The 24046-nt window shown below is 48.9% G+C and overlaps 11 protein-coding genes across 11 annotated transcripts; 5 read left to right on the top strand and 6 right to left on the bottom strand.

The window, feature by feature from the left end:
• Nucleotides 1–2329: 2329 nt before the first annotated feature.
• Nucleotides 2330–3486, bottom strand: B0J16DRAFT_334239 (Glyoxalase/Bleomycin resistance protein/Dihydroxybiphenyl dioxygenase). Its single transcript, XM_046126936.1, has 3 exons — nt 3269–3486; nt 2899–3215; nt 2330–2820 (listed from the first exon to the last, which is right to left on the bottom strand). Exons 1-3 carry the CDS (start codon nt 3287–3289, stop codon nt 2730–2732), a joined length of 429 nt encoding a protein of 142 aa, XP_045986941.1. The 5' UTR covers nt 3290–3486; the 3' UTR covers nt 2330–2729.
• Nucleotides 3487–4166: 680 nt separating this feature from the next.
• Nucleotides 4167–6349, top strand: B0J16DRAFT_369195 (uncharacterized protein). Its single transcript, XM_046130261.1, has 4 exons — nt 4167–5020; nt 5077–5315; nt 5372–5720; nt 5776–6349. Exons 1-4 carry the CDS (start codon nt 4376–4378, stop codon nt 6070–6072), a joined length of 1530 nt encoding a protein of 509 aa, XP_045986942.1. The 5' UTR covers nt 4167–4375; the 3' UTR covers nt 6073–6349.
• Nucleotides 6350–6471: 122 nt separating this feature from the next.
• On the bottom strand, nt 6472–9063 carry B0J16DRAFT_334241 (U3 small nucleolar ribonucleoprotein complex, subunit Mpp10). The gene has a single exon (XM_046126937.1). The coding sequence runs from the start codon at nt 8936–8938 to the stop codon at nt 6740–6742; it is 2199 nt and encodes a 732-aa protein (XP_045986943.1). The 5' UTR covers nt 8939–9063; the 3' UTR covers nt 6472–6739.
• Nucleotides 9064–9248: 185 nt separating this feature from the next.
• B0J16DRAFT_334242 (uncharacterized protein) lies at nt 9249–9706 on the top strand. The gene has a single exon (XM_046126938.1). It carries the CDS (start codon nt 9336–9338, stop codon nt 9564–9566), a length of 231 nt encoding a protein of 76 aa, XP_045986944.1. The 5' UTR covers nt 9249–9335; the 3' UTR covers nt 9567–9706.
• Nucleotides 9707–9861: 155 nt separating this feature from the next.
• On the top strand, nt 9862–11776 carry B0J16DRAFT_369197 (uncharacterized protein; the record flags this gene model as incomplete). Its single annotated transcript, XM_046130262.1, has 2 exons — nt 9862–11009; nt 11068–11776. 2 exons carry the CDS (start codon nt 9862–9864, stop codon nt 11774–11776), a joined length of 1857 nt encoding a protein of 618 aa, XP_045986945.1.
• Nucleotides 11777–12497: 721 nt separating this feature from the next.
• Nucleotides 12498–13915, bottom strand: B0J16DRAFT_69664 (Maf1 regulator-domain-containing protein). The gene is made up of 2 exons (XM_046134323.1): nt 13709–13915; nt 12498–13644 (listed from the first exon to the last, which is right to left on the bottom strand). Exons 1-2 carry the CDS (start codon nt 13712–13714, stop codon nt 12655–12657), a joined length of 996 nt encoding a protein of 331 aa, XP_045986946.1. The 5' UTR covers nt 13715–13915; the 3' UTR covers nt 12498–12654.
• A 1991-nt stretch (nt 13916–15906) lies between these two features.
• On the bottom strand, nt 15907–16677 carry B0J16DRAFT_316718 (clathrin adaptor complex small chain-domain-containing protein; the record flags this gene model as incomplete). The annotated part of the gene is made up of 5 exons (XM_046125320.1): nt 15907–16032; nt 16065–16339; nt 16400–16517; nt 16574–16607; nt 16667–16677. 5 exons carry the CDS (start codon nt 16675–16677, stop codon nt 15907–15909), a joined length of 564 nt encoding a protein of 187 aa, XP_045986947.1.
• A 717-nt stretch (nt 16678–17394) lies between these two features.
• On the top strand, nt 17395–18775 carry B0J16DRAFT_69627 (uncharacterized protein). The gene is made up of 2 exons (XM_046134321.1): nt 17395–17704; nt 17763–18775. The coding sequence occupies exons 1-2, from the start codon at nt 17679–17681 to the stop codon at nt 18673–18675; spliced, it is 939 nt and encodes a 312-aa protein (XP_045986948.1). The 5' UTR covers nt 17395–17678; the 3' UTR covers nt 18676–18775.
• B0J16DRAFT_69610 (Serine/threonine-protein kinase BUD32) lies at nt 18775–19842 on the bottom strand. Its single transcript, XM_046134320.1, has one exon. The coding sequence runs from the start codon at nt 19673–19675 to the stop codon at nt 18875–18877; it is 801 nt and encodes a 266-aa protein (XP_045986949.1). The 5' UTR covers nt 19676–19842; the 3' UTR covers nt 18775–18874.
• Nucleotides 19843–21169: 1327 nt separating this feature from the next.
• Nucleotides 21170–22356, top strand: B0J16DRAFT_69746 (uncharacterized protein). Its single transcript, XM_046134324.1, has one exon. The coding sequence runs from the start codon at nt 21299–21301 to the stop codon at nt 22070–22072; it is 774 nt and encodes a 257-aa protein (XP_045986950.1). The 5' UTR covers nt 21170–21298; the 3' UTR covers nt 22073–22356.
• B0J16DRAFT_69638 (AhpD-like protein) lies at nt 22309–23377 on the bottom strand. The gene is made up of 3 exons (XM_046134322.1): nt 22742–23377; nt 22644–22689; nt 22309–22591 (listed from the first exon to the last, which is right to left on the bottom strand). Exons 1-3 carry the CDS (start codon nt 23219–23221, stop codon nt 22545–22547), a joined length of 573 nt encoding a protein of 190 aa, XP_045986951.1. The 5' UTR covers nt 23222–23377; the 3' UTR covers nt 22309–22544.
• Nucleotides 23378–24046: the final 669 nt, after the last annotated feature.

The following is a 24046-nucleotide window of genomic DNA, read 5'->3' on the forward strand; positions in this document are numbered from 1 at the left end:
AGATCAGACCAGTCAGTCAGTCAGTCAGTCAGTCAAATGGCTTTGGCTTAAAAGTGCCAAACGATGAATATTTGACCGGATGGAATATTGTCTGAGCAGATTCAGATTAGGTGCGGCCGGAGCGAAACAAGGGACGAGATCCCTGACGATACTTGATGGGGCTGATGGAGCTGACGAACTGGGAAGGACTGGGATTCCAGGAGGATCAACGAGACTGGCTGCGACCAGGATGTGTATTGGAAGACGATCTTGTCGTTGGTGGAAGGGGGAGAATCAAGGCGGACGGCCCAAGTTGAAGAATAATTCCACCACCAAACGAGCGAGTCTGATAATCCTCTAGGTACTACCTAAGTTAAATACCTACCTAGGTTTACTGTAATGTAGTCTGGGGCATGTGAGCTACTAACACACTGAAGTGTGGTATCTTATCTAGATGTACTATGATATGTTGACCAGATATATCACCATCGCAGTAATTGATAAACAAAAAGAGATTGCACTCAAGAAACTTTTTATTGTGTTATAGCATTTTCTATAATATTGGCTGCAGCTAATGCCAGGATGATGGGCTATCTTTGGGCTACCAGATGTTTATCGTGGGGGTTGTTTGGGGTCAACGTCAACCTTTCAACGGTCAACGACGAGCCGGTAACATCGTTGTTTCGGCTGAGGTAACATCCATACCTCAGTCTAGACTACGGATCAACCTCGACTAAACTGTTTTATCCAGATTCTCATCTCAAGTTACCGTATCATTTCATGCTGTAACAGGTCGTCTTCCGTCATCATCCTCTTCAGCCCCTAAGAAAGCGGCCGCTTCATGGCCCACGCATACTACCATGGATGCCATCCAATACCTACTAGTACCCAAAAAGACACTACTGTCGCAATTAGACCACAGTGGGCGGATAATTTGGGGGTCAAAAACTCCATCAACGAACGATATCCCATCTTTGCTTCCAGGTGATGCTCTAACACGCAAAAATGTTCAACTGCAGTCTGCACTGACAGTCAATATCCAAAGGCTGACTGGGCTGGTGGTTGAATGGGGGTGGGGGGGAAAGATCCTCAAGGGTCGAAGCTCTGGACTTATTATTCTCCACGGCCTCTTATAGACGGAAATATTATAGTCTCGATAATCCGCCAATCATATATTGGCATGATGGTCCCCGTAGCTTGTGTCCTGCATGCATGCTTTAACTTTCTTTGAATTCGGCTGGCGGTTGTTTCGAGTCCTAATTACTCCCCTGTTCTCTTCAGTGCTGTTATGTTTCAAGGCCATGCCCCAAGAAATTCCAGTATGATGCATGCAGCTTACTGTATGTAGTTGTTTGAATCCTGAAGAAAACAGTCTTGGTGGTTACAGTTGCAGTTACAGTTGCAGTCGCATTCAAAGCGTCTAGTCGTATTCAAACTCAACCTTCAGGACCCAATCTTTATCGTACATGAGCGAAATGCAGGGCGAGTTTTGCTTATTAGCCTCGCGTGATATTGCCGTACCTGGTTGAGTGAGGTTCCAGTATCGTGGGATCTCCATCACTTTTCTGATGCGGAGGTATTTCTTGACAGCAAGCAGTCAATGGACGGACAAGATATCCCGTCGGTTCCGGCCATGGATGCTTGCTTCGTTCTCGCTCTCCTCTTGGTGGATAACCTCGTAGCCTCCATCTCAAATCGGTAGATGTCTTGCGAGGTCCCTTCAAAGCCCAACGGGAGATGCCGACGATACAGAACGAACTCGCAGATACTACCTTAAACGCTACTGCACTGATGTATCGTTTTGCTCTGCCGCATGTATTTTTTCCAGAATTCAAATGTCGCTTGGCAACCTGCTCCAAGCGGAAAATCCCCAATGTGGCCTAAGTTCCGTCGTATTGGGACAACCATACGTGTATCACCAAGCGACCAACCACTCAAACAATTGCCGATTCTATCATCCGTGGTCAGCATCTTAATCATGTTAATGCCGTCATCTTTTCAGTAATGAGCGAGATTTGACTTGATATTGCAGTGTATTCTGTTTCTCTCCAGGTTAAGTACTGAATCTAGAGACAAACATTTATGTATCAGGTATCAACATCAACAGTACATTGGAGTATGTATCGGAAGTCAAAGTATCCGGGGCATTCGTTACAGATAAATTACGTGACATGATTTTCCATGCTCCATCGTGTTTCGTCATTCGGCAAGCTTTGCCAACCCCATATCTTTACCTAAGTTAAAGCATGGGTTGTTGAATTGCCTGTCATCCAACTAACCAACTAGTTAGTCCACGAATGAGCTATCGCCAGATTCCTACACGTCTTGGCCCAGTGCCGCAAACCTCGGCGTCTGGTGGATGTGTCGCAAACTTTACATTTATTTGCTAATTAGCCTCTTATACGAGCTTCCTGTCAATCCTTTTTCGACCAATGACTGACGTGGGAGTGACAGACCACGTCTCAAGGCATGGCTTAGGTTGCTTGGCTTTTTCGCTATGTAACACGCTATTGGTCAGCGACAACAGTTTCACCGAAGAAGCAGTTGACATTGTTTTTTTCTGTGGTTATTCCACCGTTCGGACATCTTAAGTAATGTTCCATGTAGCTGTAGCTGTAGCTGTAGCTGTCGCAAAAAAAATGACTCTGAAAGCGTAATTTGACGACCCATAAAGACAATGAATGGCATCATGCCTCGTATCCTCATCACCGTGCGCTGCCTTGAGAGGTTCCAACTCGATCTGATAACAATCATTTGTTGGACCAGAGACCAATCATATTTCCCTCGGGATCGATAACTCGGGCAAAGAAACCCATATCGCCCCCGATTTCCGTCTTGGGACTTGGCACGCCATCAGATCTTGCTCACAATTCTTCTGGGCATTTCTTCTTATCGTGGGACAAGAATGGAGATACTTACATGGCAGTCTTGCCACCAATCACATTGGCCCTATCCAGAGTCTCTTGGCAGTCCAGGACGCAAAGGGTTGGGAGAAGTGGCATGGCACCTGGCCGGGCAGGATCATGGTTGATGACATGATATGCTTCATCGTGCTCGAGAAAGGCTCCATGCAGAGTTTTACCTTTATTAAAAAAGTGCATGCTCTTGACGCAGTTTCCTACAGGCATCTGGGGTTCCGAATTGAATTCCCATTCAAAAAGCTCAGTGTAGAAGTTCTTTGCCCGAGATACATTGTGAACTGGGATTTCGAGCCAGCATATCTGGCCAAGAGCTTCCTTGTAACAGGTCAGCTGAAGCATGCATACAGAGATCAACGGTTCGAAAGTACCTGGACGAGTTCTTCGCACATTGCGTAGGTTGGTCTTGAGTGGATATAGGGTTCTTGTCCTCTTCAGTCTCACAGCTGCCAACCTGTTCCATTTATACTTGATGCTGTCCGTGACCGACATATCGAATGCTCTCTTTTCTTCGTCTCATGTGCCATTTCTTTGAACGATATTTCGTCAGAGGCTGTTGTTGCCTGGACATGGCTTGCTAAGGAACCAATAACAATGCTCAAGATAAGTCAAGGGCACATGACCTCGCGCTCAGCTCGTGCCAGGAAGCCACGATGCAACGCGCCAAGTCAATTAACGTAGACGCGGGGTCAGGTTCCTCAACCTATGATCCAGATCCGAGCTACCTCGCTGTAAGACGGCTCAATTGGTTTCCATAGATCTTGATTCGCTAGTGCTAAGGCGTCTTATAGATTGTGTATCAACATAGCTTCTTCATCTTATCCCGTTTCATTTATGTAAGTAACCACTGATAATAGCAAAGACCGTTGTCATAGCTAAACTAAAGTCGCAAGCAATGGATCAATTGTTGAACTTTTCATCGACACCGAAAGGGGAAAAAAAACGGTAGGTAAAAACAGCTAAGAGAAATTACATTTGTTAGTTTCTGTAAAAACATTGCTCAGGCAGCTTTTATCAATCCGAGATAACAAGTTCCATGTCTGCACAGCTTTTCATATGGTTGTCTACAGGGTAAATCGAGCTGTATCACAAGTGTATTCAGGCTCCGAGCTTGTCTCGCCCCTGCATGAGGTGCCCTGAGCTTGGAGCTTGGAGTTCACTAGGAAGATTCCGCCCACTGAACCGAACTGTCTGACGCCACCAACAACCAATCAAACGCGTCAGCATAACCCCGTCCATCAGCAGCTTGGCGCGTCATACCTCCATAACCCATCCCTAACTATCACCAGGTTGCCGTTGCTGGGTCGCCCGTCTCATCTTTTGACTGTCGCAAACTCTACACCCTGGATCGCATCTTTTTTCCTTACGAAAACCATCAACTTCATCATACATCCAACAATTCCTCAAACTTTCCATCAAAATTCGTCCCCGAATTCTCCCACTTACTCACACTCGTAATTCACTTCAACTGAGTCGCAATGTCCGACGTTACAGAGCAGACTGCGCCTGTTGTGGATGAGGCGGCCAAGGCGCCTGAGCAGCCTGATGCCACCTCCAATGATTCCGTCGTAACTCCTGCTGACGAAGTTGCGAATGTCACGGAGCAAGTAGAGTCTGCTACTATCACACCTGCTGTCGGCACTCCCAACGTTGATACTCCCAACACTGATTTCCTCATTGCGAACGATGAAGACCCCAACAGTAAGAAGGTCACACTTGCCGATCTGTCTGCAAAGGGTGCTGCCTTGTATGCCCACAAGAACTACGAAGAGGCCGCCGAGGTCTTCTCCAGAGCCAGCATCCTTCAAGCTGAGCTCAATGGGGAAACATCACCCGACAATGCCGAAATCCTTTTCCACTATGGCCGCAGCTTGTTCAAGGTTGGCCAGAGCAAGAGCGATGTTCTAGGAGGCACCGCCGCTCCTGAGAAGAAGAAGAAGAACACCGAGACCAAGGTCAAGAAGTCCGCGCAAACAGAGGCCGAGAAGGTGACCCAAGAGGGTGTTGGCATTGTCGCCGAGCAAAAGGAAGGAGAGAAGAAGTCAGAAGACATCAAGGGAGATAAGAAACCCCTGTTCCAGTTCACTGGCGACGAGAACTTCGACGAATCAGATGACGAAGAGGTATGAATTGATGATTAAACGTTGATCTCTACCGGGTATGCTGACTTTTCTTTTAGAACGCTGAGGACGAAGAGGAGGAGGAGGAAGACGACGATTTGGCTACCGCTTTCGAGATTCTTGATCTTGCCCGAGTGTGTTACATGAAGCGACTGGAAACTCTCGAAAAGGAGGAGCAGGAAGAGAGTGGAAAGGGCAAAGAAGCTGCAGAGGGCGACTCTCCTACTCTCCGACATGTGAAGGAGCGCCTTGCTGATACTCACGATGCTCTCTCTGAGATCTCTCTGGAGAATGAACGGTACGAGCAAACCCGATTTGGAAATTGTCCCACCCCTGATTCTAACACGGTATCAGCTATCCTAATGCCATCGAAGATGGTCGAACATCGCTCAAGTACAAGCTCGAGCTATACCCTGAAGAATCTGAGATTATTGCCGAGGCTCATTACAAGCTGTCCCTAGCTCTGGAATTTGCTTCTGTCACCACAGCTGACGACGATGGCGCAAACGCCAAGCGAGAGGAGATGGACCAAAGTCTGCGCGACGAAGCTGTCAAAGAGATGGAACTGGCCATCAAGAGCTTCAAGCTGAAGCTACAGAACAAGGAGGTGGAGCTAGCTACTATGGCATCTCCCGAGGACAACGAGTTGGCACGAAAGTCTATCCAGGAGATGAAGGAAGTCATTAGCGACATGGAGCAACGCGTGAGTACAACTTAACTATCCTGGATTACCAAGAGTCTACCTGCTAACAGAGTAGCTTGTCGACCTGCGTAACGATCCTATCGATGCCAAGGATATCCTGGGCGGCGACGCACCCATCGGTGGTATTCTTGGTGCTGCCATTGGCGAATCCGCTGCCGAGACCAAGGCTAGGGTTGAGGAGGCCACCAAGACCGCCACAGATCTCAGCAATCTGGTCCGCAAGAAGGGCAAGGATGAGACTACTACAGAATCTGCCCCCGCACCTGGGCCAGAAGCTGATGCTAACGGCAAGCGAAAGGCCGAGGAACCGGCTGAAGACGCCGAGGCGAAGAAGGCCAAGGTGGAAGCCTAGACGCAGCCGCGAACTGTACTACCAAGGTGTCTAGTACAAAACAAAAAGAAAATCATGATTGGAGTTTGGGTCAACGTCCCTCTCAGTGGATGAGGGACAGGAAGAATAAGCATGTACGATTAATCAAGAGGGTTGCACTGGGATAATGGTATTACGAAAGATAGGCATTCGCAAGCTGAGCAGAGTGGGATACTCTTTGGGCCACCTGGTCATTAGTTTTGTTTGCATACAAAAAGAGGCAATAATGCTAAACTTTAGTTACGATGCCGTAACGAACCTGTGATCGTGTCTGCATTGAGTGCCAACAAGCCCGACGTCAAGAAGTCTCACGAGAGGAGGCACGGAGCAAAACATCACAGGGTTGTTCATGATGAAAAAGTTGTACATGTGATCTGCTCTCTTGTATAAATATATGGGAGGGTTGTCAGAGTAAGCTCAAGAGTGACGGTTAGACAGCTACGTGATATCATGACTTGATTTGAAGAGTATTGAAGGCCTGAAACTTGTCTCGATTATCACCAAGGAAAATAGCTAAGATATATCGACATGCGTCAAATATGAAAGTGCGTTTCTATTATGAATCGCTCGCAAACCATGCAAACACCCCTTCGTTACTTTTGACACCCTATCCCTTACCCAAACAGAAAAAAAGAACCACTTCTCTCTCTTACAGCTTGTAGTTTCCACTTGAAACAACCTTGGCGTTCTTCGCCTTCTTGCCATCCACGTCGGTAATCTCTCCCTTGCGGTTGATAACCTTGACACCACCCTTCTTGAGGTCGGCGACAGCATCGCGTTGCATCTTGGCACGCTTGCTGACGACCTTGTCGCCATCGACACCACCAGCCTTGCGCACGCGCTCCTTCTCGCGACGGCGGCGGCGGGCCTTGTCTTCTCGTGACATCTCCTGGCGCGCAACAGGCAGACCTGCCTTGGTAACAACTTCGCCGTTGGCGGCATTGTCTGTGGAGCCAGCCTTGTATACTTCCTGGGGAGCCATGCGGCTGCTCTCGCCGGTAACGCCCTGTGCCGTTGTGGGTTGGGCATCCTCCATAGCGATGGTCGCAACGTCGGCAACGACCGATAGTGAGGGAGCCGCGGGCTTGGGCTTGTAGTGCCATGAGCTGAGCGCGTCAAGACGGGCGCAGACATCCTTCCACATTGCCTCAACCTCCTTCTCCTCCTTCTGTAGCTTCTCGTCAGACTGGCTGACATAGCTATCTGGGTTGTTGTTCTTGACATGCTCCTCTTCATAAATTTCGGCCAGACCCTTGGTGGCCTTGCTATCATCAAGCTCGATAAGACCACGGCGTGTGCCTGAAGCCGCGCCCTCTGTATCAGGACGGCGCTTGATGACCTCGTCAAACTCCTGCGCTAGAATGCGGCGCTTGATGAGGTCCTCGATGCTCTCGCTGACCTCAGGGGTGATGACGGGTACAGGCTTGCCGACATGCTCAAAGTCAAGGTCCTCCTCGAGCAGCGAGTTCATGGGACGATCAACGGCAGCGGCTTCACCAGAGAGTGCCCACTCCCGCTTGGCGACAGAGGCAGCCTCAAGCTTGCGAATCTCCTCTGCAAGCTTGGCCTGTCTCCTCTCATGAGCTGACTTTCGTGACTTGGGATCTCCAGCAGAGGCGTCAGAGAGTGCATCTTCAGAGTCCTCTTCTTCTGAATCGTCGTCGAAGAGATCCCTTCGGACATCGGCCATAGCTCTCTCAACGTCGGCATCGTCGGGCTTCTCAGCCTGGAACTTCACCGACTTTCTAGGCTTGCCACCCTTAAACTTCTTGGCTGGTGGTGCAAAGAAATCCTTGTAGTAGACCTCGTTGGCATTGAGATCATTTTCCTCATCGTCCACATCGTCCATGTCCATACCCTCGTCGTCGCTTGCACCTTCTGGCGCATAGAGATCCATATCACCGAACGTGGGCCCACCCTCGTTATCGCTATCTTCGTCATCCTCAACGGGTTTGGCCTTTTTGGACTTTGAGCCAGCCTTGGAGGGGGGAGCCAAAGGATCGGCGTCCCAGTTGATTTCCTCGTCGTCGCTTGCTTGGTCCGTGTATGGATCTCCCTTTGCATCCTGCTCCTCAAAGTATTGTGATTGTCGGTTGAAGTCGTCTAGAGAGAAAAAACCATCGTTGAGGCCATCAGGATCCTCCTCATACTCTTCCACAGGTCCGTCTTCTTGATCCTCCTCCTCATCGTCCTCTTGGTAGTCATCCCTTCCTTCCTCGAACGCCTCTTCCTCATCGTCTTCCCCATCGTTTTCTTGTCCGTCCTCAAGTGCTTCGTCTCCTGATATTTGTTCTTCGTCCTCTTCCCCAGACAAATCTTGGTCGCTCTCGTCCTCGTCCTCGTCATCGGAGCCCACCTCAAAACCGTCCTCTCCAAACTCAAGTGTCTTGGAGTCTGGTGCGTCAGCGCCATTGACGGAAACTTCTTTGCGCTCCTCCAGATCAGCAAGGGCCTCCTCAGAGTACTTCAGGACGCCACCAATGATCCTCTTGGCCTGTTGCCAAACCTGTCCCGTTTCGAATCCATCGATGTAAACCTTGCGCATCTTGAGAACATCTTCGCTTGAAGCAGCGCCTCTCTTGCGCTTGCGATTCTCCTTTAACCTTTCCTGCTGCTCATCGCCGACTTGCGAAGCAAAGCCTTCGAGGGTGTGCTTGACGAGGTTGAGGGAATCGGTCGGGATAGAAGCAGTTGGCTGGAGGAAGTTATGTCGCTTGCCATCGGCGAGGGTTTCGAGAAGCGCCAAAACATGGCTGTTTGTGAGAGAATCGTGAGCAGCCATTGCGGGCGGCGCGGCAGTCAAGGTATGCGAGGTGGAAGTAAGCGATGGCGACGTCTGAGCGGCCATGCTCTAGTGTAAATGGGTTAAGCAGAGCTGACTTGCACTGCTTTAATGTCTGAGCAGTCTATGTCAAAATAGCGCCGTCGTGCGATTATTTTGTGATGACTTCGGTTGAGTCGAAGCTGAGGACGAGACAAGATAATTGATAGCAGGAAAAAATTTGGGAGAGTTGAGCAGGCCCCGCGACCAGTAAAGATCAAGGGCTGTGATTGGCCAATCATTCTGCGCCAAGATTACTGATAAGAGATAAGAAATGAACCCTTTTACGCTTGAGCCATCCATTGTCTGAAACCCTTAAAACTACAACCTGGATAAGAGAATGAATAATCTAGTCAAGTTGACTTCCATAATGCAGGTTCATATATTAATATACCGTCCACTAGGAATGAATTGAGGACTGGAAATGGGTGTTCTTGGGTTACTGATATCCATGTGCTTACTAGGTACCTATGGAATAAGCATCGAGGTAGTCAAACTTCCATCTCTGCATTCACTTTTGAGCCCAAACTACACATTCCATGGCTGGCAATCTCATATAGTTCTTCGTCTGCGGCTAACAGGCCCTGTAGAGAGTCGAGGCCTTGGCTATGAGAGCCCAGAACTGACAGACCCATCTTCAGATTGCGACTATTGATATGTAGCAGCACGTTATGTCATTTTCAGCATAGAATTACATTAACAGCTACCAGCTTGAGATCTTTCAATCTCCCATTACGCTAGACATGCAAAAGAATCATCAAATTGTTATTCTATCGCAAACGATCCCTTGCTAGACCCGTTAGCTGAAGGCTTTAGATGCAAAAGAATAACGCCAGAAGAGACCCATATACTGCTTTGCAGGAGATGGCCTTGGTGCTAGAATTAAAAAGGGACTTGATGCCCCCATAACGATAATGAAGGAACTGAACCTTTTGTGAATATATGCCAGTATGATATCCTCGAAATTGTTTGCCGTTGTGGTGACGGTGTCAACCTTGTGGGTTGTGGATGCTGGGAAGTGCAAGCCGCATCCCAATCCTACGTCGTTCTTAACATTGACATCAGGGGACTCACCTGCTACTTCGTCCTCAGTCAGCGACTTCACATCTTCCGGAGACGATGCTCATATCTTCTCCTCAACTGATCCTCTAAGCTCTAGTCGGCTTACCGAGACTGCGTCCTCTGGTATCAGTGAATCTTCAGCGACGCCTTCGTATCAGATACCGACCTCCAGTCCAACTGCTTCAGACTCTACAACCGGGAGCGTCTCAACAGGTTCTTCCGGTAATTTTATTATTGAGGCCTCAACCTTCTCAAGTAGTTTCACTACTGTTCTTCCAGTTGATATCACAACACTTGGCGATTCAAGCACGACAACTGACACTATCACCACCTCCATTGACGACCTTTCTCCAACCGACGTCTCTTCTTCGACTGAAGTCTCTTCTTCGACTGAGGTCTCTACGTCAACTGAGGTCTCTACGTCAACTGAGGTCTCTACGTCAACTGAGGTCTCTACGTCAACTGAGGTCTCTACGTCAACTGAGGTCTCTACGTCAACTGAGGTCTCTACGTCAACTGAGGTCTCTACGTCAACTGAGGTCTCTACGTCAACTGAGGTCTCTACGTCAACTGAGGTCTCTACGTCAACTGATGCACCTATATCAACCCATAGCACTACTTCTTTCGAAACCACGATATCTACTGATCTTGCCACATCTGCCGAGCAGACTACAACAATCGACACAACAATCGATACAACCATACCAACCCAATCCACTTCCACAAAACTTTCTGATACTACCGAAACAATCGTGACAACTTACATCACAGCCTCGACAGACGTCACTACGACGGCGTCTACAACAGTGTTTACATCTGAAATCACGACTACAACAGAAATTATCTGGACTTCAACAACTGAACCATCGTGCCCTGTCTATTCAATCTCTCTCAATGACCCAAGTTTCGAAGGGGATAATACTGGCCCCGATAGATGGGACTACATGGGGCAATTTGCTGGTGTGGCCGTACCCTTTCAAAAGGAGAGCAGCATGTCTGAGAAAGTACCAAGAGCTCACAGTGGCAATCAATTTGCGTGAGTGAGCCACGTGAACGTCGAACCCAGATCTAGTTCTTAGCTAACGCCTCGTAAGACTCCTCAGTAAGGGACCAGGATCTACACTTGGAAGTGATATGTGGAGGCCCATGTCTCTTGATCCGACCAAGATGTACCAAGTGTGGTTCACATTTGCGGCAGTTTCTGATCCCGACGAAGATTGGAACTTTAACTTCATAATCGCCACACGAATGTACGGCCACGCCTCAAGAGAAAACATCATCGTGCCCAAGGGCTCTCCGTTTGTGTACAGACAACAAAGCGCAATAATTAGAGGTGCACAAGGCGACAACCTGTATGCTTTCATGAGAATAAATGCCGGTTCCAACCCACGTCTGGTTGCTGTTGATGACATCTATGTCGCCGAGTATGCACCATCGTGTTCTGTGCCAACAACGAAATCCGACCTGTCTGGCGGCATTCAAGCGTTATCCACCAACACCCAAGCATATCGAACAGTATTTCTGGATCAAGGAAGTGTCGAGATATGTGCTCAGTTGTGTATAAAGGATGAGAGCTGTGAGACATTCGGCTGGCGGGTTGAACAATTTGGCAGATCCTGTTATCTTTACAAAGCTTCAATGGAGTCATTGGGAATCAAGCCAAGTGATAGAGGAGCACTCTTCTACGACCGGTCTTGTGGGCAATGTACCGGACTTGACTGCTACCCATCTCGATACCACGAAACTAACAGACTGGTCACATATAGACCAAGGTGTGGCGACGTTAAGCAAAACAGAAACTAAATATCAGAGCAATTATCTCAGTCGAACAGGCTCCAAGTTCGTCAGTGCTGATTACACTCCGTGCAGATCTGTTAAAGTCCCCCCTGATATTGGACCCCGACCTCATAACTATCTGATGACAGTGGTATCACGTTGATAATCCAGCCTCACCTGGATGTAGCCATATGTCTTGAAAGTATTATTTTGGCAGCTACCTAGGGCCAAGAATCATCGGGACGCAGGAAACTGAAATCATAAATTTGCATTATCGTGTCAAAGCAAAGACCAGCCTGACTAGCCCATGAAACCCTCTACCAGTCATGTATATCGTCACCGTAAGAGTCGTCCCATCCACATTTGCCATGGTTCAAGTGCCGACCAGACTCTCAACCTTACCAACCGAGATCCTAATCCCAAGAGCCTCATGATACACCGGGGCATAGCCATATTAGGCGGTAGTCCAAACAAAGTAAAGCAGCATGACCAACCCGGCGGAAGAAATATTGATAAACAGGATACGAGAAACGAAACGCCCAATAAAGCAATAATGACGCGTGCCTTCATCACCAGGAAAAAAGCAGGTTGAAATGCGATCCCCGGAAACGCCTCATGTCGCGGATCTTAGCCGCTCTCACCGACCAGAAGCCTACCCGGGCCCCACGCTTTCATACTCGTAAGTGACGTGCTAAAAGAAAATAACTTAATGCCAGAAATCATAAACAGAGAAGTGAAGCAATAGTTGTTTGTTGGGTGCCTCTGTCGTCTCGATTCGCTGTGATCGAGTGCTTGAGTTCGGGGCAGTGTTGAATGTTGAAAAAGTGCACAGAAAGCAGTGTTGAGTGAAAATAATGATGGTTAGCTTTGACGAGAGGGAACGCTTGAGCCAGCCATTTCGCGCTTTAGATCTCCATACGGCCTGCAACATCTTCGCTCATGAATCTATCAGGACTTCTGTCAAGCATGTCCATGTCGTCGATATCATCTTCGAACTCGTCATCCGAGTAGGCAACAAGATCTCCGTTTTCTCCACGGTTCCAGAAGAGGCCATCGTCGTTGAGCTCCTCACCATCTTCATGGAATGGTACCAACTCCGCATTTTGGTCACCAAGCCAGTAGTTGGCGCGTTTTTGTGCACCAGCTGACTCAAGCTGTTGGTTGCTGTGGTTCCTTGCAAGATTTGTGGGCCGGAGAGTTGGGCTGTGAGATGAAATGACTGGTACAACGCGAACATAGAGATAGGCGACTCGCTTCAGTGTACGGTTGAAGAAAAAGTAATGCGATGCCCAGATCGCACTCTCATCTTCCTCAAAAGGGTCGCTGTCAGGGTGATAACTAAAGATAGTACACTCATTAAGGTGCATCTCTTTGTCGATCAACGACCAGCACTGGGGGCCCCAAATTGAAGTTGTCTCGCTACCTAATGATGACCCCAAGGATTTAGGCTCAAAATTCGGCCTCACGTTCTGGAGAATGGAATCGAGGTTGATCATGACGCGACGTAGGTTTCGCTCACGTTTGAAATCGTTGGGTCGGAGTACGTGGGAAAAGTCGTAGTGCGGGTGGCTTGCGTTTAACGTCGCAATGAGGTATGCAAACGTCTTGCGACTTGAGAGTTCGGACAGCGGGCCAAAAGCGCTCGAGTGCGAGAACATTTGCATGCTTGGTGATGTGGCCAGCATGTGAGCGCGTTCAGGTGGTGAGAGGCTGGCGCCTAGTTTTAGGAGAGCTTCATGTTGGGAGTTGAGGTCGTTATCGATGTTTTTGTAAAGTTTCTTGTCGGAACCTGATGCTTTCGTCGTGTAGAGATCGCAACCACCTGTCACATTGCAGTCGGGGGTGTTGAAGTTGAGCGTGCTCGTCACCGCCTCGAAGTCTTGTACTGGTAGATACTGTAATGCGCAGGTGAGTATATGAAGAAAGCATATAGGTATGGCGGGCTCGGAAGTTGCTTACCTTCATCTTGAAGGCTCGAAAGGAACAGGTCTCTAAGTTCGCGATAAAAGGCCGTGGTGTTGATGCGCTGAGACGCAAATGCGTGATGCGACTGACTGATTGAGTCGTCGAGGGAACAGATTGCGTCAGCGTGGAGTCTTGGTGGGCCGTGGTCGAAAGGTGACAGTTGTCGCGACACGGAGAGTAATGCGACAGACGGGCAGCGGTCCGGATAGTGATATACGATATTGAAGTTGGTCGCGACAGCCGGAAAGATAATAATACCAGGAAGCTGATGATTGAGGGAAAGGGGGGATTGAATGAAGGTGGGCGATTGGGTTTGGACGGAAGGAAGTCGGTGATTGATGATCGCCGGAGCCTGGTGCCGTTCCGGAAGGGGCGCGATCAGTAGGTTAAAATGCTTCAGTAATGGCAGTATTGGTTGATATGATGCAGACGTCGGCAAGACCCTGTGAGTTCCGGGAGGCCGAAGACAAAAAGAGATTGGATGGTGATGACGAAAGATATAGGGCAAGGTATTATAGATACGCAGGGACCGATCAAGATTGGGCGGGGGATAGCCGGGTGTACCTGGTCAGTTGGTTTAAGTATTGATGATAGGGGGAAGTTAACGGCTGTTGAGATAAGCAAGTGACCCGACAGTGAAGATGATGATTTCACTTGGATAAGCCATAAACAGAACCAAAGCCAAGGAAACAGAATAGTAATAAAAAGGAACAAAAGGATGACTGATAAGCTGAAGGGGGGTCGAGATCGAATGAATTGATTGACTGATGGATGGATGGAATTGACCGGCTTCGGGATGGAGGGGGATGGAGGGATGGCTGATGGTCAGCGGATAAGCTGCGACTTTCCATACCTATGTCTTGGGCTTGCGTGGCATTGCGCTGTTCTGTATCGCTGCTTGTCCAACAAAACAAACGCTATAACGTGGGAACCCACCCAAACCTGATGTGATTTATGCTGCGGTAGGCCACGGGATCCTGCACTGCAAGCTCATGATCCGAGTTGAGCTGAGCTGAGCTTAACCCGGTCTCGGCCACTGTTGGGACTTGGGAATTCCGGGGGGATTGATTCAATGGATCCAGATCGCGCCAGGTGCGTTTCGGTTTCGGTACTTTCAGGGTCAGGGTCAAGGTCAAGTCGGGCTAGACCAAGCCAAGCCGAGCCAAGGGCCCCTCCCGGGCTGTCATGGATGCTCATGCTTCATCTTTTGGCTCTCATGAGACAAACTGGGCCGTCCCTAATTGTTAGACAGTTTACTTGATGTCAACTTACAATCCAATCGATTTGCCCATGCTCTCCAAGGCAATTTCGTAGCTCTGACGAAGATCCGAAAACCTACTGAGGTAAGTTTGCGGCAGTGCAATAGGGGGCCCCTCTGTAACGCCAACTCCCCACGAGTGACCAATGCTGGCGAATGGGACTCAATCCCGAAACCACGCGCTTCTGTCAAGCATTGTCATCGCATGGTGCATCGTCTTTCAAGCAATGAAACGGACCCATTACTCTCAAGTCATGATCTAGTGTCAGTTCAAAGAATGGCAACGGAAAAACAGGCAAATAATGTCAATCGCTTTCTCTTGATTCTGGGTCTGGGTGGAGGTGTTGCGATGGAACAATACGGCTGAGTTCGGGCTCGTTGCGTGCATGGAAGAAACGAACGTGCCAGTATCGAGCATTCTCAGTGGCATAAAGCATCTGATGACGTCCGCTCAAGCAATTCTTTCGATTTGGCGTTTGAAGACTCAGTCTCCTTCCAATGCCTCATCAGTGCTTGACACGAATGGCCCGAAACCCAAAGGTTGCGCATCCGCGCTGACCGCCGCAAGCTTTCGCAACACCTCCCCCCAGAGGCCTCATCTCTTGATATGAAAGAAGGTGGTTTACCACCGTCAAAGATCTACAAAACAAGGCCTTCTTGGCCTGAGACTCCTAAACACCACCTGCGCCGGTTCCCACGATGTAAACATGCGTGTCCTCTCTTCACATCGAAGAGATGCTCAGCCGCCCGAGCTTTCACATTACAGAACTCCCGTCTCCTTGAGCGCCCCTATTATTTGTTCGTCGACCTGTTGATTTAAAGTCAATCCTCAGCCAGTGATAATGCCGTAGCCCGTATAGAGCTTTTGATATAGAATTGGACGGATCGATGTGGCGTTTCGTAGGCGCGAGGTCGAGCTAGTGCCGGGCAGCAATTACAAGCACCGAGGAGTGTTTACATGATCTTTGTAACTTCGTCCTCGACCTTGTGAAAAGGTTGGCGTCAGCTGGCTTGCGGTGATGTTGGGTGGATGGGTGTAGGTTGCTGGGCTTTCACCAAACTTCACAGTTTATCAAGCTGGTCATTACTCACCTCCATATCTTCAAGAGAATCTTGCTGACCGATGCAGCGAAGAACATTCTTTTTGCTCGTTTCCTGCAGCTCGCCAGCGAGAAGGATTTCGTCGAGAATATAATACGCCTTGGTAAAGGAGAAGATGATATCAAGCTCGCACACGTTGCCGTAGTATTTATCCATCTGTTCGACGTATCGGTGAATGATCTCGAGGGTGATCAGCTCGTTATCTTCGGAAGAACAGCCGGCGATGAAGAAGAGCGAGGCATATCGGCGGTAGACGATCTTAGTATCTGTCCAAAAGTCAGCGCGAGCTCGGCTAAACAAACAACAAAAGGGGGCGGAGAGCTGACCCTTATATTCGAGGAAATTGCACATGCGCGTTCTACGAGCGAGCACAAGCTGAGAGACATCCTTCACAATCTTGGCCTTATCCTTAGGAGAGAGTGTTGAGAACCATTTGGCAAGGCGCTGTCATGACTAGTCAGTGGTGAGGTTAAGCTGTGCATGTGAGCAACTGTACGCACCACTTTGCCTTGGCGGGATAGGAGAATAAGGTAGCTGTCAAGTAACCCTTTGTTAGCGGGCGAGAGAGATGAATCAGCTTTGGAAAAGCATACTGGATTGCCATAGTGAGTAATGAAGCCTGCTTTGAGGCGTGCAGGTCAAAGTCAGGGATAGGTTTCGAGAGATGACGGAGGATACAATTCTGGCTTTGAGGTGGACACGGAAGCAATTCAGGCGGGTTGGTGACGAGCTGGGCAAAGGCCCAATGATGAGGTGGCCCAGGCCCCAGCCAATCCACTACCTAGGTAGGTGTCGAAGGCCTAGACCCTCTAGCACTGCTTGCCTGAGAAGACAACTCAGGCAGCGAAACTATCATCTCAGTGGCTACAGCGACAGAAACCAACTGACTGCTGTAGTACAAACATTCAATCCTTTTTATATGTTGGTATGGATATATCCAATGCATTCTCAATTCAAAATCTTGAACTCATTCTTTGGTTTGGCATAATTCAGGCGAGTGCTATATACTACGTATTCCAGATCCTGTGGCCTAAGAGCGACCTTGACCCGACCTGAAAGAAATGGTATAGTAACAATGCTTCATCATTAATTGGACTGTCAGTCAAGCACGCGACTATGCGCTATTGCTGATGTCAGGTTCGATATTCATGTTGGTGTGCTTGGCATAGCACAGTACATAGGTGTACAATAGGCAGAAGGGAAGCCATTCATTCGCTCAAACAGTCACTTAGGTTCTCATCTTTCATTGTAAGGTACCCGTGGTTCGATACACTGCAGCCATGACAAACATACCTAAATAATAAATACCATATCACCAACGTCAAATATCCCTCGTGATTTCAAATCCTTAATATCTCCAATAAACAGACATTACTAAGCTATCCGCTTTACCCCACGTATTCGATAACTAGCACTGGCACGCCTTGGGATTGACCATTTGGGTCTGCAGCTTGCTGGCGTCTCCGAGTTTACGCCTCGAAGATCCCGACAGCAAAAATTTCCCTCTCACTCGACTAAAACTCTCGACTTGAACTATTCCCACTTCACACTTCTAATTCGAGACATTCAGAGAGTTTGCCATTGCTGTATCCCACGACTTCCATTATGACGAGACTTATCCTATCCACGGCGTAAGTACTAATGTCCGACTTCTGTGCGGTTTTATGCTTACAAAACCCCTCTCGGTAGCAATGTCATGTTGGCAGGCCCCTCCATCATTCGCAAGCCCGGCAACAACAGATCCAATCTTGAACTTGTCAACTCTCTGCGCGATAACATTGCTGAGGCTCAGCGCGACTATGCGATCGATACACCAGGAACCAACGGCTTCACGAACGGCGATGCGACTAACGGCAACCACACAGCTGTCGAGCTCTGGACTGAAAAAGAGGGCGATGCGCTATATGTTCCTCGCATTAATTGGAACGCTGCAGGCCTGCAAGAAGAGCCCAGCCAGTATGAGATCACTGTCAAATTCTTTGTTCTCCCAGGCATGTCCAACAATGCTCGGGAGCAACATGTGAAGGAAGCTTTGGATCTGGTCCGGAGAGAACTCGGCATCACCACAATTGATTTACTGATTGTATCTTTCCCCGGAATTTCATTCGAAGGAAGCTGTGAGTGGGAGGCAGACAAGACAAACGCTCACCAAGGAAACCTGGAGGAGGAGCTCGCAACTTGGAAGGTGTTCGAGAGCCTACACAAGCAGGGCCTCGTGAAGCGCCTTGCAGTGGCCGAGTTCGGCAGCGAGAAGCTCGAGGCTTTTATCAAGCGCACGACTGTCCGACCAGTTATTGACCAGATCAACCTGCGTAACTGCTGCGATGTCCCACCCCCGCTGAAAAAGCTTGCGGAAGAGGAGGGTGTTGAATTGCACGTCCACAACGACTGTACTGATATTCTTCCACATGGTACCCTGCGGGAGCTTCTCAGCCACGGACCGAAGGGTGCAGGGCTGCTTGCCGATTCAAGTCACAACGGTGCTGGCTTGACAGGAGAACTTGTCCCTGAATGGGTCGTGCGATACACAGCCTTCGTTCAAGACCGAGGCGTCATAGAAAACAAGGGTTATTTTGCAGGCGCGGAGCTGATGGGATCATAGTGTGATCTCTGCAACAGTTAAACGCAAAGAAGATTCAACAGCGGTGTTTCTTGGTATGTTTGGATCCGGAACCACATGAGGGAATGTGTTGGCATCATTCGTCCATTTGTTTTTTGCAAAACAGCGAGCATCAGATATACGGAGTTTAGACACTATGGTAGGGAAATTGGCTGCAAGACGGCTTTTCTGTTTTTTTGTTTCATCCGAGCATGCTTCGTTTGCGGCCTCTCATCCGCACGTCTTCCAACTTCTTGAGTACAATCTTTGCTTGCTTAAAAGTTTGACTGTATGCATCAAGCACCTCTGAAAAGACACATTCCGCTCGGGGGTGTGTACTTCCGAAGGCTCTCTCCAAAACATAGAGATCTACTGCACGATCCTCATCTGATATACTTCCACTCGCAAGACCCAGATCAATAATAACCAGCTCCCCATGCAGAGGATTATCATCTTGTGGGTTGGCCAGAGGTTCCAGCATCATATTGCTTGTAGTCAAGTCGCCGTGGACAATGCCAACTTTGTGCATGTTGCCAATAGCGGTACCGATCCTGCGCATAAGGTCTTTCAACTCAGCATCGTTTTCGATACCATCTGTCCTGTTTCCAAGTCTCTCGTTGATGCTCTTGCGGACAGGTCCTCCAGAGATCCATTCCAGCATCAACCACCCAGCAACTTCATCCACGGCGTAGACGGCTGGCACGCGGACACCATCGCGACGGCATTTGGCGAGGATGCGAGCCTCTGAAAGAATGCGGTGTTTCGTGAGTCGCTGGTCAAGGACAGGGTGTCGCCAGGGCTTAGGAGGACGATACTTTAGAGCGCAGGGAATATCCGGTAGGAGATAAGTGCTTTTGTAGAGACGACCTTCGGCACCTTGTGTGATGAGGATTGGCGGGGTCGACGCGGGGTACTCGAGGATCTTTGGGAGGGGAAATTGGTGCACTTGCGCTTGCTCTTGCGCCGCGGGGTCGGCGGTCGCCGTAGCTGTGGCTGTCGTCATGAGTATTGACTAGGTAGGTATTGTTGAGCAAAGATGAGAGGGTTGATACTAGCAAGGGGGGAAATGCGAAGACGATAGCAGTGGAGCTTGTGAGTCTGATGATTCTGACAAGCTGCAAGACTGGCGCAGGTACAGGGAGGTCATCGATGAAGTCAGTGGAATGGATGTGAATGCAAGGAGGGGGGAAAACATGGATGGATAATTGGCACCACCGTCAGGGTGTCAGAAAAATTGCCTGCAGGGAGCTGAAGAAGAAAAAACTTAGACACTCTATGCCAATTTAGACCTGCATTTAGACTACCTTGATTTTGGCTCCCTACCTACCTACCCAAACTTCAGAGTATAATTCTTCTGCAGACCACCTCAGGCGGCTTTCCCTCAACGGCCCGCGAAGTTTTGACTGGGTGCCAACTGACAGCGGCGTTTTTAACCTCCATATTAAGCCTACCTATTTGACGAATCAAGTTTATTCCGACAAATCCTTGGCTTTTTCGACGCCAAAAGCCAGCCAACATCTTTTCTCTTTCCCCCTCCTCTCGATTCTGAGTAAAGTGCTACAAGGTTTATAGGCTCATTTCAGAGGTTTCAAACCTGTCCCTCAACAAAATCAATGTCTAAGACTTCCTTCCTTTCGAGCCCTAGGCTTGCCCTGATCCACTGGCCTTTCTTTCTGATAACCCTAATTCCAGACCTTGAACCCATGCCTCGACGGGTTTTGCAGCCCTGGCACTACTGAAATAAGCCTAGTAATAGCGTGCTGCAAGAGTTGGTCACACCCAACCGATGGCGATACTCAACCTGCAGAAAACCCACCCGGAATGCATGAAGTAACCCGCTGTATGGTTCGGCAGCACAACATTACATTAGTTCTTGGAGACTGCCAATCTTGAGCAGGCTTGCGGTGCATCCTCTTAAACTATGACAGTGACGACTCATGATGGTTACATACGTCAGATCAGAATAGAGACATACTGTGTTCTGTGTAAGTCATTGGTTTGACCACGGGTGAGGCGTTTTTATGTACAAACCACCATCACTCAACATCACCAGATGAATAACTGACCATCCTCCCGGTCTCCTCAACCCGGCACTTCCGCGCTTATAGTCTCTATTACGGCGAATCCGCCGCTTACCCGGTCTAAGGGACCATGCACAGTATGTAGGTACGTACAGTAAGTAACATCAGTCAGTCAACTGGCCATGTGATGACTCCTCTGCCCTGTCTTGTTGTCTTTGATCCGTCATTAGCTACATCTGCACCTGCAGGGGGTCTTTTATCCCCAGCCATCTGCACCAAGTGGCCCAGCACCATCACTCTTCGAGCACGAATCTGGAAGCTCGGCCTGTATGAGCCTAGAAACTAGGTGCTCAATTAGAGCGCACACAAACGCGGGTTGGGGTTGCGTTGGGGTTGTCTTTGTGTCTCTCTGTAAAGGCAAACTGGTTGCGCTTGCGCTTGTAGTTCGTCATCGCTCCTGTCTCCTGTCACTTACCTTGCCTGCATCTTGTGCGCCTCTCTCCCCCATCTCTCCCTTTTCCCTCCCACAAACACTTAGCCTCAAGGACGATGCGTGATAGCTTCACTCACCACCTCGATTTGCCTTCCAGACGCTCTCCACAACCATGGTCGAGTTCAATCTACTCCAGTGGACTATCATCCTCATTTTGATCGCTGTTGTCCTGTCCCTCATCGTCCTTGTCCAGATCGTCTCCTCTTACACAGCCGCGTACCAAGCGGCGCCGCTCGAGATCGCAACCTTTGTTGATACTGCCGACTTCTCTGTCCAGGAGAATGAGAGCTATGATCGCGATGTTGCAAAGGTCCAACGCCTCGATGATAAGATCCGCTTGACACGGCTCCTGAGGGAGATTCAAAAGACGGGTGACGATTTGCGCGAAGACATCAATGGCGTTGTGCTTGAGGAAGATACCACCAAGTTGAAGACTGCCGCCAGGCTATTATGGGCGTCGAAGCGAGCGAGGTTGGAGGATCGGGTCCGTAGGCTTGACATGCTACGCATGCGCTTCCTTGTTGTCTACATGGGCGTTGTCGCATCACACACGAATACCACAAACACCAATATCTATGAGAAACCTTCTCAAAGGCCACCACCGCCGCCGCCCTTACCCACATCACCAGATCTAGAAAAGTCGCCTGTTTTTAAAACTCCCACACGCCTTGCTCATCCTAAAGGCTTGATGGAGGGCATCACCAATCGTCCTCCTTTGCGCAGTCTGACCACCCAAGCTCTCATTAACCATTCCGAGCCTCTTCCTAAACCTAATCGCAAGGGCTGGGCGGGAGTCGTCCAGGAGCTGCAGACGTCGCCAAAGATGCATCAGCGTCATGCCTCGATTGAGCGTGCGATGTCGAAATCTTACTCCAGATCACCATGATTTCAAGCGTGGATATGGTTATAGAATCTGATTTCCTTTACACTTTGGGTCCTGTTACAGCGAAAAGTATAACTACTACAGCTTACTCAGAACGATAACATTGGCATTACACATTACACGGCGTTCGTAGTGTGGCCAGGGAGCCACCAACCGATTTACAATATAGCATAGTCCGGTATGACAACGGATATCTCACCAGCTGCAGGGGCACGGCTGAACGAATGACGATTAACGATGATTGATTTGACGGAAAAAGAGGCTTGGGGGAGTTTGGTTTATTGAGTTTACTTCACTTCTAGATGGGACGATACCCTTTTCTCGTGGTCTTGAGACATGGTGTTTCTTTTGTTCTTTTCTGGTTATTGTACCATTTTGTATGTTCATTTTACAGAGCAGCATCCAATACTACAACCGACTAGCCATGCTGGACTCCAGCGTTGCTCTCGGTAGATACCGAAGTTGCAGTCCCAGATCAATGGCCAGATACAGGCTCGGGACCGGTGCCATTTCTCTCACCAACTGTAGTCGTTAGTTCAGGTAGGGCGAATATGAATGGTGTTGATCAACTTACCATCTAGTGCCACCAGGAAACGGCTTACACAGTTGTAACATGCGACCTATTGCTGGAGTTAGACCGGGTTTGACAACCAATGCTAGGATTTGACTCACTGTCGCCGTAACTTCTACGATCTCCTGCTCGCTGAAGAATTCTCGCAGACGGTCAAACGTCTCATCCTTGACATGGACATTCCTCGTCATCTCATCCGTGTACAGCAGTACAGCCCATTGCTTCTCCGACAGCTCAGCAGGTCGATCGCCGAGGGTGTCCTGCTTAATAGCCTCAAGCCCAGCCTCAGAAACACCTCCCTTCACAGCCAGTGGTGCATGGTGCTTCCACTCATACCACGCCTTGTTGCACACAGCAACTCGGGAAATGGCAAGCTCGCGAATGTCGTCAGTGAGCGTTGTCTTGGTGCGAACAGCGCCGAGGAATGAGTTCCAACCATCAGCGACATGAGGTGAGTGAAGAAGAGCCAAGTCCAAGGACTGAAGAGGTCGAGGAGCACGGCGCTCTTCTATGCGCTTTACAATAGCGGCATGTTCCTCAGTCTTGGTCTCGGGAGGGTTAGAGACGTAAGGGACTCTCATGATGATAGGTGGTTAGCTTGGTGTAAGTGGTATACTCTGAAAGTTGGCTCAGACACTAGCGAGGTAAAGGGAGATCAAGTATAAGGAGTAGAGTAAGTAATGTATAGTATATGTTAAGATCAAATATATACATCAGTATGAGGCATTCGCATTTGGTTATATGTTCACCCGGAATAGCGCGGGGTCGGCTTTCAATCGCAACTCCCGACTCCACTTCCCGAGCATCGGCGCCGAGAGACGGAAGCCAATTCCGGCAATAAGATAAGTACTATATACAGAACGACAGTGAAATAGCTATGATGGGGTGTCTATCTAAGGTTCTGTATACAATTTATATTGGTGAATTGACAAATCGCATTGGCTGTCATAGTTAATGACAGAATCTCCAAATGTATCGACTCGAGAAAGGGGGATAGGCTGCCTGGTGAAGGTTACTATGCCCATGGGAGAGTGAAAGCCCTGAAGCAATTGAGCATGCATGTGTACTAATAAGACCTCTCATGTTTGAACTCGTCCAGAGGCTGCCTGCGCAATGCACAGCTATAAGTGCATGTCGGTTGGTGCTTTCGAAAACTTCTACAGCAAGTCATGACTTGGTTGCTCCACCAACTCCAGTCACTGCTCTGTTCACATACTTTTTCGCCTCCTGAGATAATAATTCTGGCATATGCGCCGAGTCTGCAAACAAGAAAAGAATACGAAAATATTGAACAAGTTTGCACAGAAAGAGACAACAACTAAAAAGGGTGATTCAAGCTTACTGTTCTACATATTATGCTCTCTCATACAACAACTTGATTTGAGCTTGGATCATCACCCAAGAAA

Source organism: Fusarium flagelliforme (assembly GCF_020744385.1).
Source record: "Fusarium flagelliforme strain FIESC 12 MPI-CAGE-AA-0113 chromosome Unknown B0J16scaffold_2, whole genome shotgun sequence".
NCBI lineage: Eukaryota > Fungi > Ascomycota > Sordariomycetes > Hypocreales > Nectriaceae > Fusarium > Fusarium flagelliforme.